General features: G+C 37.3%; 3 protein-coding genes across 3 annotated transcripts in view; 1 reads left to right on the top strand and 2 right to left on the bottom strand.

The window, feature by feature from the left end:
- The window catches only part of LOC113089654 (voltage-dependent T-type calcium channel subunit alpha-1I-like), a 155743-nt gene that overhangs the window by 38036 nt on the left and 103135 nt on the right, over window positions 1–14572 (top strand). The window lies entirely within an intron of this gene.
- On the bottom strand, window positions 6754–8185 carry LOC113089686 (ladderlectin-like). Its single transcript, XM_026256099.1, has 6 exons — window positions 8026–8185; window positions 7838–7910; window positions 7596–7687; window positions 7303–7428; window positions 7062–7170; window positions 6754–6944 (listed from the first exon to the last, which is right to left on the bottom strand). Exons 2-6 carry the CDS (start codon window positions 7905–7907, stop codon window positions 6883–6885), a joined length of 459 nt encoding a protein of 152 aa, XP_026111884.1. The 5' UTR covers window positions 7908–7910; window positions 8026–8185; the 3' UTR covers window positions 6754–6882.
- LOC113089745 (ladderlectin-like) lies at window positions 13110–14546 on the bottom strand. The gene is made up of 6 exons (XM_026256112.1): window positions 14387–14546; window positions 14199–14271; window positions 13957–14048; window positions 13664–13789; window positions 13423–13531; window positions 13110–13303 (listed from the first exon to the last, which is right to left on the bottom strand). The coding sequence occupies exons 2-6, from the start codon at window positions 14266–14268 to the stop codon at window positions 13242–13244; spliced, it is 459 nt and encodes a 152-aa protein (XP_026111897.1). The 5' UTR covers window positions 14269–14271; window positions 14387–14546; the 3' UTR covers window positions 13110–13241.

Below are 14572 nucleotides of genomic sequence, written 5' to 3'. Positions count from 1 at the left end.
TATTTTTTGCAACATATTTTGCAACATATTTTGTTGACCCTGGAACACCTTTTTACTCCAAAAATATATTCTTGACCATTTCCCTACACCTAAACCTAACCCGGTAGCACTTTATTTTACAGTCCTGTTCCTCATGTACATACTATGTACTTATTGTAGTAATTCCAATAACTATGTAACAACTAGGTACTAACCCTGAACCTACCCCATAAACCTAACCCTACCCCATGTAGTTACTTTGTATTACCAGAACTTTCTTAGATAAATACACTGTAAGTACACTATAAATACATGTTAGTACACGTACTGTAAAATAAAGTGCAACCCCTAACCCTAACCATGAGTAATCCCTAAAATCAGAGGAAATGATAGATGAATGACACTGATGTACAAGCAACAAAAAGTGATTTTAAGCGTAAACATCACAAAATCTATAAACTGGTTCTTCAAATCTGATTGGTTAATCACAATGTTGTCCCAGGAACATGTCTCACTTGGTAAAATCAGGTTCTGCCTCTATAAAAGGGCTTTGGATTTCAACCAAAGAGACAAAAAACAGTCAACATCACTCTAATGGCTGAGGCGGCACATCATCATAGCCAAACCAGTAAACTCCACTCTGATTGGCTGAGGCAACACGGCAGGCATTTCACTCGAGTGTTCAACCATTGCAAAATGACGGCACAGCTTTTCAGCCTGCATCACTGGTGAATTTATGTTTGAATAAAGATGAAATGGTGGTATTGAATTGTGATTTGTATCTGTATAACTGGAGTGTTGTATGTGGTTTTTGGAAAATGATCTAGTCCCATTTCAGAAGGTGGCATACCATTCCAGATCATTTTGAGTTCCTGTTGAAAGTAGAATTTGAGCCAAACAAGTTACAGGGAAATTAACTTGCACAGAAAACATGTCCTCCACCCTCTGGAAACATGGGACCACAGTTATTCACCTTATTTTCCATGGCAACAACGGTGCCGCCATTGCGCTAGTTTTGTCATCTTACTTCCGGCTGAGGGACCGGATGTAACGTACCTAAGCTAGTGGCTGGCTAGATAACAGAACGCAGAACGAACAGAAGTATGATATATGCTCAGTTAGGGGCTGCATAACAATTGTATTAAAAAAAAACAATTGCACCAACGATGTAGCGAACACATTGTGACGCGGTCGGAGTGTTGTGGTGCACTTTACAATTTACACCCAGCACCTAAAGAAGAGAAGCACCTGAGGAAATGGATGAAGGCGCTAAATTTGAAGCGCCCACCCAAGCGCTCTTATGTGTGTTCGTACCATTTCATGGACGGGAAGGCGACTGACGAACACCCTTACCCCGAGAAATGGCTCGACTACGATGTCCCGTTAAAGAGGTCACGCCGGGGGATGAAAAGGTTGTCAGATTCGGGTAAGCTAACCTTAACTAGCTATGTGTTTGCTCGCCTAACGTTAGATTTATGAAGTCCGTTCTATGAATACATTTATGATCAGTAACAGGCAGTTAACAAGGTACAACGAATTTTCCATGATTACCATTGTCCACCTATTTATTTAATATTTACGGTAGTACAAGATATTATAGTACATTACAATAGCTCACATTATTCCTGCTACAGAGATTGCAGGTGATAGCAGGCCAGCTAGCTACATTTCTCATTCAGATACTGGCCTACGTTTGAACACTACAGTTAACAGTGTGTATACTGTTTTGTCTAATGCAGCTCTTTCTCTCTCTCTCTCACACACACACACACACACACACACAGTTCTCAGTTCGGGTCACATAATATATTAATTCTCATGATATATTGTAAGTACTAATGTAAAAATGTTTAATTATTTCCACAGATGTATCGATGACCGCCAGTGATGCACTGGACAACTGGGAGGGTGATCAGATCCACATGCCCCTGATCTTGCTGAAAGTCACCAGAAGTTACCTGCTGTGATAGTTATTTTTTTATGAACCTTTACAAAGTCACCAGAAGTTACCTGCTGTAATAGTTATTATGAACCTTTACAGTGTCACCTGACATTACCTGCTGTAAATAGTTTTTATTTATTTATCTTAATTTGATCCTTTTTTTTTTTCATTTAAAAAAATCATTTTCATTTTTTCTTTAATCTCTGATTTGAAGGAATAAGTCATGTCAAGTTTGCAAGTTAATTCCATCTTGGTTTATTACATATGGAAATTAAATGTTGAAATTTTACAGGATGGTCAGTAGAAGGTGTCTCTTGCTTCCTGAAAACAACAAACACTGATCAACAAATCACAAATGATTTTATACAACTTATATTAAATTATCCATGTTCCAAAAAACAAATCACAGTCTGTCTCTTGTTTAAAACAACTTATTTCATATAGTTAGTCTTCACCCACACCCTCTACATCCCATCCCAATTACCTAATATCCTATCCTTAACCTAATTATTCTCATTCCTGCTTATTTACAAAGCTACAAGTATCTTGTGGAAAGCAGCAGGTCACCTGTCTGAAACTCATCTGACACGAGGAAGCATACACTTAAAATAAAAGGTTTGTAGTCTAGCTACAGTCTTGGCAGAGAATTGCTGATTGTGTGGCACATGTAACTTGCTGTGATGGATCCCAGATGAGCAGCTTACAGGTCCTCAGCCCTGTACAGAAGATGGCAAACCTAAAATACATTTCAAAGCTTAAACAGTTGTCTTATTTCAGAATCATTCATTATTATTACACTTGACGTTTACCTCCATTATTCATTGATTAGACTTAATGTACACCTACCAAATCTTACCTTTACCTCACCTTTTGCATATACACTGTGCAGAATTAAGAGGCAAGCTGATTTTCTGATCATATTTTTTGGTGAAATTTACCAATTCCAAACCAAACCAATCTTAACTATGAATTTTGCATTTAATCTTTTATAAGTGATATATAATCTTTTTTGGCTTGTTTTATCTGTAAAATCAAATCTGCCTAATAATTATACAATTAGTATGTATAATTATATACAATTTATAATTATATAAACGTTCACTTACCTTACTCCACTGTACAATTAAGTTATAAGACAAAATACTTAGTCTGATGATGGTCATCAAACACGTTATTATACTTTTAAACATTTATAACTTCGTGTATATTAACATCACACACACACACACAAAACTAACCAGCACCATGCTGAGAGGTTTAGACTGCTCGACTGGCTGGTTGCACGTTCAATTAAAAAAAAAACCCTCGTTGTGTAACAGTACACGACCCACTGTCTCACTATGTAAATACTGGTAAGCCTCGGTACATTTTTTTTAATCATTTTTCCTTGCTGCTCCATCAACTCCTCCTGACAGGGTAGGTTAACTCCGGCCACTTCTTCATATCGTCTAACATTACCCACGTTAACAGCGACGATGGATGGGACAATTTGAGACCATTTGATCGTCGTAAGACGTTTTCATCGTGCTCCCAATTTATAACATAACGTTCTTTGTCATTTCGCCACAGTTATAGCTAGCTATAAACAATCTTACAACTACTAAACTAGTAACCGGACGTGCCGTATAGGTTTAGCGGAAGTCGGATGACAAAATGCGGAAATGCGAAGTATTAAAAGTGGGCGGGGCGGAATAAGGTGAATAGACGTTATAAAAACGACGTCCAAAATAAGTCTAAATTTGATGTTGAAAAGACGTCCACAAACTACCACATTTGGACTATAAATAGCCCTTACACAGAGGTCCCACGGACGTCAACATTAGATGTGCGGAAGACGTCGAAAAAAGGTGTCGCCTGCCATTACAAAACAACCCCTTCAATGGACTGAATTTGGACGCCTAAAAATTACACGAAAAAGACGTCACTCCGACGTCACATTGGGCAGTGGGTGTATTTGACTGAATTTCCAGAATTGTCAGCAAACTGCATGTATAGCGTGGAGAATGTTTATATGATTGTCAACCAATGGGATGCTACAATATGCTCATGATCTTCACAAATTGTGATGAAAATGGTTAATTACTCATGCGCGCACACACACACACACACACACACCAAAACTGACCTCAGAAGACTGCAGTGGATACTAGTGATGCAAAGTCTGAGTCCAAAATCTGATTAATCGAGTCTGGCGTCATCAAGCAATAACGTCTCTACATCTTTTCTAACAACTCAGTGTCGTGTTGTATCAACGAAACATTAAAATAAAGTCATTTGTGTCAACACATACTGAAACATTCATAGCTGATTATTTCCTTTCATTCACTTAAGTTAATGGTGTCAGTGCTCAGTTTAATTCACAGATACTTTATGTCAGATACGACTGACCAGTATTGAATAACCTACAACTTGATGAGATTCCTAAAAGTTTTACATCTACAGCACACACACAACAGCACAAACATGGATATGTTCTACATGTCTAAAGTATAAAAGAAATAAGAAACATGTCTTATAAACTCCTTGATTTCACTTAAAGAACTCAAAATAGGATCTGCATGCAGAATAAACCATGCTAAAATTCAGGTTTTTGCATGTTTGAATAAAAATCCAGTTTTTTTTTTAATAAAAGTGTTCATAAGCATATCTCCAGTAGCCTATGTTTTGTTTGCTATAAAGAAACTTTACGTATCCGTAAGTCCTCAGTGATACACACACAACGCAACTCACTCGTCAGAATCCTCAATTAACTTTGACCGTTGGGTAAAGCAGCTCATTCGGTTCTTGTTGAGTTGGACGTGCTACTTCGGCTGTGTGTCCTGCGTCATCAACCCAGAACTAAAGTTCAATTCAGTTTGATTTATTGTGAACCAGCTCAAAAGAACGATTCGTTCAAAAATCGATCATCACTAGTGGCTAGTTTGGATTGCTGAGTGAATCACTGGTACAACCCCCGAGTCTCCAAGACCTGCACTCATCCAGAGTGAGCAAAAGGGCTGGCAAAATCATTCTGGACCCCTCACACCTCTCTGAACTGTTGCTGTGTGGTCGGTGCTTCAGAGCATTGAACGCCAGAACGGCCAGACAGAGGACCGATTCTTCCTTCACGCAATCTACCTCATGAACACTTGACAATAAACGTGTAACAGCACTTTTCATACATTTACCACGCAATTATTGACATTTATGTACACCTGTACATACAAATACAATGTGTATTTTCTATATGCAGTATTATTTTTTTCCATTTGTGTAGATTGCTATTCCCCATTTACTTATTCTTATCTGTGTCTTGTCAATATCATTCTGCTTGTGGAAGCTTCCGTCACCAAAACAAATTCACCTCATTTGTAAACATACCTGGCAGTAAAGAGCTTTCTTATTCTGAAACTAAGAAAGTGTTAAAAAAAAAAAAACATTTTAAATTGCTTCTATGTAAACTATTGCAATCTTGATCAGTAATTAACAAATGACTCAAAGTAATTGTATTAGTGTTGCTCAAATATTTAATGCAGTAAAGTTTAATTCAATTCAAAGTCTTGTTAGACTGCATTCTCACGCTATGAAAATGAACAGGGTATATTTGAATGGGTTTTGATATCAACCAAACTTATCTACACCTGAGAACTGCATTTCATTTCAAAATACAAAATGTTCTTTTTGCATCCACATAGTCAGACAAAACAACAAGCACATCCAGGGCTACAAACTGCGACTAAAATGGTAGCAAATGCGACCAAAAATGTTAAATTGCGAGTGAAGATTTTGTTGAGGTCCCCACTGGCGACAAGGCCAATATATTTACGTTATAACTTAAAAATGTGCATATAATGCCTGTTTTGCGATCGCATCATTTGCCACGTTCACATAATAAACTGTGACGATGCGCGTCAAAGTTTTAGAGGAAAAAGAGTTTCAAACGGTCCTCATCTCTGCCACACTCCTGATGAATGGCTCAGTTGTGCATTGTGAGAGAGAGAAGCACAGAAAAGCAGCATCTATTTTGTGCACAACTTGAACAAACTACAACAGGTAAAGCTGTCAGCTGTGTGGATATTGGCAAGATCATTAAAGGGATGGTTCACTTTCAAATAAAATTGATAAGTTTTAGCTTACCTCAAGGAGATCCAAGATGTAGGTGTCTTTGTTTCCGCACTATTTCCCCATTTTGAGATTTATAGGTCAAACCGTTCTTGTCTGTGACTCATATAATGGAGGTCTATGGTCATCACCTCAAAGAGCATGCACAGAGGAGTCCAAATTAAACAATTCCCCATCGTAAGTACACATTGATGACCGAAGACACGAAATGAGCGGTTTGTGTAAGAAAATGAACAGTATATCGTTTTCACCCCTTGTACCCAACTGATCGGAGTTAAGGTTCACTCTAAAGTGGGAACTAAATTATTTTTCCAAATTGAAATATACGGTTACAAAAAGAATTGTTCACCATCTGTACCAGTATCACGGACCATAAGCATCATTTGGCCAATGAGTGTAGTTTGGGCTCTTCAATGCATCCTGGAAGTGTAATACACTCTTAAATAAAGGTGCCTCACGAGTCCATAAACTTTTTTTGGTCTAAATGGTTTCATAAAGAACCTTGGTAACATCAGAAGAACCTTTTACATTCAATTTAAATGCTGAGAAGGTTAAACATGTGACCGAAATGTAAAGTTAGCTCATTCTATTGCACCTAAAAAAATAAAAGCACCCAAGTTCTCTTATAGGAGCCAATGGCTCCTTACTCTTTTGGTGCCTTGCACATCTCTTAATGCCATACTACAAACCATATTCTGATTACAATTACACACTTCATTAAACACTAAAGGTTTGTTTCAATGATTTTATTGAGTAATTCAGTATTAAGAAATTAAAGTGGAGGATGTTTTGTCAAGAAGTTCAGAAACTTTTGATGTAGTACAAAGTTACGGTGGAACAACGGGGCAGTCCATCTCTGATCATCTAGCACAGATATAGCCCTTTGTGTTTGTACAGGGCGAATCATTCCAGCATTTGTCAGCTGTAGGGTGAAAAAAAACAAAAAACTTATTCTGATCATTACAGTAGCATTAGGTTACCATGTTATGAAAGTGTTAGGATGGTAAATATTGGAGTAAAAACTAGACTGCTTTCTCACAGGTCCAGTTGATCTCTCCACAGTTCTCAACATTCAGATTGTTAGGTTCACCAGTGCACCAGTTGTTGTAGTCATAATTAGTTCCATCACTCCACAACCACTCTTCTTCCTAAAGAGCAGAGATTAAGAGAGTGTTCTTCTGTACTCAGACACCAGAAAGAATATCATTTAGTTTGGATTTGAAGTTAAAACACCTTTATTAGAAACACAGAAGCCATTTAGGCCACACAACTGAACTTACTTCCACAGCATCTTGAACACCAATCCAACATAGTGTAGTAGGAGAAGGCAACAGACCCAGCAGAAAAGAGTTTTCTTCTTCTTTTTTCACAGATGCAAGATGTGCATTCAGAGCAATACATTTTCTCTAAGAGACAAAAAAGATAATCTGTTACACTTCTAGTCTCTCAAACAATCTCCAATATCTCTTGCTCCAATCAGTTGCCAAGTTTTTTTGTTTTTGTTAAATAGAAAATTACAAGATTTACTTCAAAAAAAAAAAAAAAAAAAATATTGCCTTGTAACAAACTCTACCTCTGCTTCAATCCATGTAGCCGACTGAGAGAAGAACTTGTAGCATCGGGTTTCAAAATCTGTCCATCCATACTGGCATGGTCTACCTTTATCTGCCGTAGACAGCAGGACTACATGTTAGTCTTGTAATTCAATTTACATGTATTGTGAAAATACAAGTCAGTAAAATACCGTAGGTTGTGGTTTCACACTTTCCCACTCCATAAGGTTTTTAAAATGGATTAGTTTGTACAAAGTAATACCTGGTTTACCAGCTGCATTTCCCGTGGAGAACACGACGAACAGAAGCAGCAGACTTCTCAACATTGCCATGAACTTGAAAATTAATAAGCAGCAAAAGTGAATTATCTGCATTCATGTACTGCACACATTGTATTCTCAGTGGATTTTAAAGACGGTTATTCAGTAGGTCTCTGTGCCTAAAACTCACCTTGGTTTTCAGATCACTGCCTTCAGAATCTCAAGAAAGATTTTGTGGTGTTCCAGAGAGAGCTCTGCTTTTATGCTTTACTTGATGTCAAGTGTGTATAAAATCACTGGGAAGACACAGTGTTATATGTCTGTGGTTTTCTTGTTCCTTTGACCTTGTTTTCATCAGTAGCTCTGATTATGTCATTCAGTTCACCTGTGTCCCATTTATCAACTCATTAGTGCCTCGTTTGAATTAGTATTTATGCTGCCTTCACGTGCTATCAGAATTATCTTGAGTTTCCTAATCGGAAATTGGTCGTGAATAGTCTCTCAAGTCATATTTACTACTGGGAAATCAGGAATAATGTTGATACCAGAGTTTCTGAGTTTGGAGGGTCTTAAACTTTAAACATGGTGGAGGGGACAACCGTTGCTGCTGTCAATGCTGTTCTCACAACAGCTACATACCTTTGTCTTGCTAAAGTGGTGTATTTAGTGAACAATCATTCAAAGTATTTTGTATGTTTTATAAGCAGTGAAATAAGCATGCCCACTAAACATTGGATGTCGGACAGACGTGCAGATCATGTCTATATTAGGTCCGTCAGTCCATGACCATTTCTGAACATCTATTCGACGTCCAAACTATGTCCACTATTTGGACGTCCAACCATGACCCAACTTGGACGTCATCTTGACATTCAACATTTTACTGACGTACAGTTATAGACGTCATTTGGAAATCTATAACAAGTGCAGGAAATTTACATGATTAATATGTAATATTTGTTTTATAGGGCATATCAACATGATTAATACATGAAGAGTTCAGATGCAAAAGCCTCTAAGTACCATCTGAAATGTTCTTCTAGAATGAAAAATTATTTTTATCAAGCTTGTATATTTAAGTTCAATAATTTCACTTAAATGGCAATGCAAATTACCTATTAATTGTCATTTAAGTGAAAGTTCTTAACTAAACAGGCTTTATAAAAATGATAATTCTAGAAGAAATTCAGATTGAACTTAGAGGCTTTTGCATCTGAGCTCTTCACGTACAGATTATTTATAAACAAACACGATTTATGGTGTGAATGGCTATTTATTCATTTATTTATTTATTCAGGGGATGTGTGTTTTTTTTCCAGTTTTTCTTTATCTGGTTTATTTAAAGTAGCCTATCAAGTTATTTATTTATGCATACATGTACTTTTGCATGTATTTTTTGCAACATATTTTGCAACATATTTTGTTGACCCTGGAACACCTTTTTACTCCAAAAATATATTCTTGACCATTTCCCTACACCTAAACCTAACCCTAACCATGAGTAATCCCTAAAATCAGAGGAAATGATAGATGAATGACACTGATGTACAAGCAACAAAAAGTGATTTTAAGCGTAAACATCACAAAATCTATAAACTGGTTCTTCAAATCTGATTGGTTAATCACAATGTTGTCCCAGGAACATGTCTCACTTGGTAAAATCAGGTTCTGCCTCTATAAAAGGGCTTTGGATTTCAACCAAAGAGACAAAAAACAGTCAACATCACTCTAATGGCTGAGGCGGCACATCATCATAGCCAAACCAGTAAACTCCACTCTGATTGGCTGAGGCAACACGGCAGGCATTTCACTCGAGTGTTCAACCATTGCAAAATGACGGCACAGCTTTTCAGCCTGCATCACTGGTGAATTTATGTTTGAATAAAGATGAAATGGTGGTATTGAATTGTGATTTGTATCTGTATAACTGGAGTGTTGTATGTGGTTTTTGGAAAATGATCTAGTCCCATTTCAGAAGGTGGCATACCATTCCAGATCATTTTGAGTTCCTGTTGAAAGTAGAATTTGAGCCAAACAAGTTACAGGGAAATTAACTTGCACAGAAAACATGTCCTCCACCCTCTGGAAACATGGGACCACAGTTATAGACGTTATAAAAACGACGTCCAAAATAAGTCTAAATTTGATGTTGAAAAGACGTCCACAAACTACCACATTTGGACTATAAATAGCCCTTACACAGAGGTCCCACGGACGTCAACATTAGATGTGCGGAAGACGTCGAAAAAAGGTGTCGCCTGCCATTACAAAACAACCCCTTCAATGGACTGAATTTGGACGCCTAAAAATTACACGAAAAAGACGTCACTCCGACGTCACATTGGGCAGTGGGTGTATTTGACTGAATTTCCAGAATTGTCAGCAAACTGCATGTATAGCGTGGAGAATGTTTATATGATTGTCAACCAATGGGATGCTTCATTTTATTCTTTCAGATATTAAAGCTCTTGAATACAATATGCTCATGATCTTCACAAATTGTGATGAAAATGGTTAATTACTCATGCGCGCACACACACACACACACACACCAAAACTGACCTCAGAAGACTGCAGTGGATACTAGTGATGCAAAGTCTGAGTCCAAAATCTGATTAATCGAGTCTGGCGTCATCAAGCAATAACGTCTCTACATCTTTTCTAACAACTCAGTGTCGTGTTGTGTCAACGAAACATTAAAATAAAGTCATTTGTGTCAACACATACTGAAACATTCATAGCTGATTATTTCCTTTCATTCACTTAAGTTAATGGTGTCAGTGCTCAGTTTAATTCACAGATACTTTATGTCAGATACGACTGACCAGTATTGAATAACCTACAACTTGATGAGATTCCTAAAAGTTTTACATCTACAGCACACACACAACAGCACAAACATGGATATGTTCTACATGTCTAAAGTATAAAAGAAATAAGAAACATGTCTTATAAACTCCTTGATTTCACTTAAAGAACTCAAAATAGGATCTGCATGCAGAATAAACCATGCTAAAATTCAGGTTTTTGCATGTTTGAATAAAAATCCAGTTTTTTTTTTAATAAAAGTGTTCAAAAGCATATCTCCAGTAGCCTATGTTTTGTTTGCTATAAAGAAACTTTACGTATCCGTAAGTCCTCAGTGATACACACACAACGCAACTCACTCGTCAGAATCCTCAATTAACTTTGACCGTTGGGTAAAGCAGCTCATTCGGTTCTTGTTGAGTTGGACGTGCTACTTCGGCTGTGTGTCCTGCGTCATCAACCCAGAACTAAAGTTCAATTCAGTTTGATTTATTGTGAACCAGCTCAAAAGAACGATTCGTTCAAAAATCGATCATCACTAGTGGCTAGTTTGGATTGCTGAGTGAATCACTGGTACAACCCCCGAGTCTCCAAGACCTGCACTCATCCAGAGTGAGCAAAAGGGCTGGCAAAATCATTCTGGACCCCTCACACCCCTCACACCTCTCTGAACTGTTGCTGTCTGGTCGGTGCTTCAGAGCATTGAACGCCAGAACGGCCAGACAGAGGACCGATTCTTCCTTCACGCAATCTACCTCATGAACACTTGACAATAAACGTGTAACAGCACTTTTCATACATTTACCACGCAATTATTGACATTTATGTACACCTGTACATACAAATACAATGTGTATTTTCTATATGCAGTATTATTTTTTTCCTTTTGTGTAGATTGCTATTCCCCATTTACTTATTCTTATCTGTGTCTTGTCAATATCATTCTGCTTGTGGAAGCTTCCGTCACCAAAACAAATTCACCTCATTTGTAAACATACCTGGCAGTAAAGAGCTTTCTTATTCTGAAACTAAGAAAGTGTTAAAAAAAAAAAACATTTTAAATTGCTTCTATGTAAACTATTGCAATCTTGATCAGTAATTAACAAATGACTCAAAGTAATTGTATTAGTGTTGCTCAAATATTTAATGCAGTAAAGTTTAATTCAATTCAAAGTCTTGTTAGACTGCATTCTCACGCTATGAAAATGAACAGGGTATATTTGAATGGGTTTTGATATCAACCAAACTTATCTACACCTGAGAACTGCATTTCATTTCAAAATACAAAATGTTCTTTTTGCATCCACATAGTCAGACAAAACAACAAGCACATCCAGGGCTACAAACTGCGACTAAAATGGTAGCAAATGCGACCAAAAATGTTACATTGCGAGTGAAGATTTTGTTGAGGTCCCCACTGGCGACAAGGCCAATATATTTACGTTATAACTTAAAAATGTGCATATAATGCCTGTTTTGCGATCGCATCATTTGCCACGTTCACATAATAAACTGTGACGATGCGCGTCAAAGTTTTAGAGGAAAAAGAGTTTCAAACGGTCCTCATCTCTGCCACACTCCTGATGAATGGCTCAGTTGTGCATTGTGAGAGAGAGAAGCACAGAAAAGCAGCATCTATTTTGTGCACAACTTGAACAAACTACAACAGGTAAAGCTGTCAGCTGTGTGGATATTGGCAAGATCATTAAAGGGATGGTTCACTTTCAAATAAAATTGATAAGTTTTAGCTTACCTCAAGGAGATCCAAGATGTAGGTGTCTTTGTTTCCGCAGTATTTCCCCATTTTGAGATTTATAGGTCAAACCGTTCTTGTCTGTGACTCATATAATGGAGGTCTATGGTCATCACCTCAAAGAGCATGCACAGAGGAGTCCAAATTAAACAATTCCCCATCGTAAGTACACATTGATGACCGAAGACACGAAACGAGCGGTTTGTGTAAGAAAATGAACAGTATATCGTTTTCACCCCTTGTACCCAACTGATCGGAGTTAAGGTTCACTCTAAAGTGGGAACTAAATTATTTTTCCAAATTGAAATATACGGTTACAAAAAGAATTGTTCACCATCTGTACCAGTATCACGGGCCATAAGCATCATTTGGCCAATGAGTGTAGTTTGGGCTCTTCAATGAATCCTGGAAGTGTCATACACTCTTAAATAAAGGTGCCTCACGAGTCCATAAACTTTTTTTGGTCTAAATGGTTTCATAAAGAACCTTGGTAACATCAGAAGAACCTTTTACATTCAATTTAAATGCTGAGAAGGTTAAACATGTGACCGAAATGTAAAGTTAGCTCATTCTATTGCACCTAAAAAAATAAAAGCACCCAAGTTCTCTTATAGGAGCCAATGGCTCCTTACTCTTTTGGTGCCTTGCACATCTCTTAATGCCATACTACAAACCATATTCTGATTACAATTACACACTTCATTAAACACTAAAGGTTGGTTTCAATGATTTTATTGAGTAATTCCGTATTAAGAAATTAAAGTGGAGGATGTTTTGTCAAGAAGTTCAGAAACTTTTGATGTAGTACAAAGTTACGGTGGAACAACGGGGCAGTCCATCTCTGATCATCTAGCACAGATATAGCCCTTTGTGTTTGTACAGGGCGAATCATTCCAGCATTTGTCAGCTGTAGGGTGAAAAAAAAAACAAAAAACTTATTCTGATCATTACAGTAGCATTAGGTTACCATGTTATGAAAGTGTTAGGATGGTAAATATTGGAGTAAAAACTAGACTGCTTTCTCACAGGTCCAGTTGATCTCTCCACAGTTCTCAACATTCAGATTGTTAGGTTCACCAGTGCACCAGTTGTTGTAGTCATAATTAGTACCATCACTCCACAACCACTCTTCTTCCTAAAGAGCAGAGATTAAGAGAGTGTTCTTCTGTACTCAGACACCAGAAAGAATATCATTTAGTTTGGATTTGAAGTTAAAACACCTTCATTAGAAACACAGAAGCCGTTTAGGCCACACAACTGAACTTACTTCCACAGCATCTTGAACACCAATCCAACATAGTGTAGTAGGAGAAGGCAACAGACCCAGCAGAAAAGAGTTTTCTTCTTCTTTTTTCACAGATGCAAGATGTGCATTCAGAGCAATACATTTTCTCTAAGAGACAAAAAAGATAATCTGTTACATTTCTAGTCTCTCAAACAATCTCCAATATCTCTTGCTCCAATCAGTTGCCAAGTTTTTTTGTTTTTGTTAAATAGAAAATTACAAGATTCACTTCAAAAAAAAAAAAAAAAAAAAAATTGCCTTGTAACAAACTCTACCTCTGCTTCAATCCATGTAGCCGACTGAGAGAAGAACTTGTAGCATCGGGTTTCAAAATCTGTCCATCCATACTGGCATGGTCTACCTTTATCTGCCGTAGACAGCAGGACTACATGTTAGTCTTGTAATTCAATTTACATGTATTGTGAAAATACAAGTCAGTAAAATACCGTAGATTGTGGTTTCACACTTTCCCACTCCATAAGGTTTTTAAAATGGATTAGTTTGTACAAAGTAATACCTGGTTTACCAGCTGCATTTCCCGTGGAGAACACGACGAACAGAAGCAGCAGACTTCTCAACATTGCCATGAACTTGAAAATTAATAAGCAGCAAAAGTGAATTATCTGCATTCATGTACTGCACACATTGTATTCTCAGTGGATTTTAAAGACAGTTATTCAGTAGGTCTCTGTGCCTAAAACTCACCTTGGTTTTCAGATCACTGCCTTCAGAATCTCAAGAAAGATTTTGTGGTGTTCCAGAGAGAGCTCTGCTTCTATGCTTTACTTGATGTCAAGTGTGTATAAAATCACTGGGAAAACACAGTGTTATATGTCTGTGGTTTTCTTGTTCCTTTGACCTTGTTTTCATCAGTAGCTCTGATTATGTCAT

Source organism: Carassius auratus, chromosome 6 (assembly GCF_003368295.1).
Source record: "Carassius auratus strain Wakin chromosome 6, ASM336829v1, whole genome shotgun sequence".
Classification (NCBI taxonomy): domain Eukaryota; kingdom Metazoa; phylum Chordata; class Actinopteri; order Cypriniformes; family Cyprinidae; genus Carassius; species Carassius auratus.
This window is presented reverse-complemented; position numbering and strand designations above follow the sequence as displayed.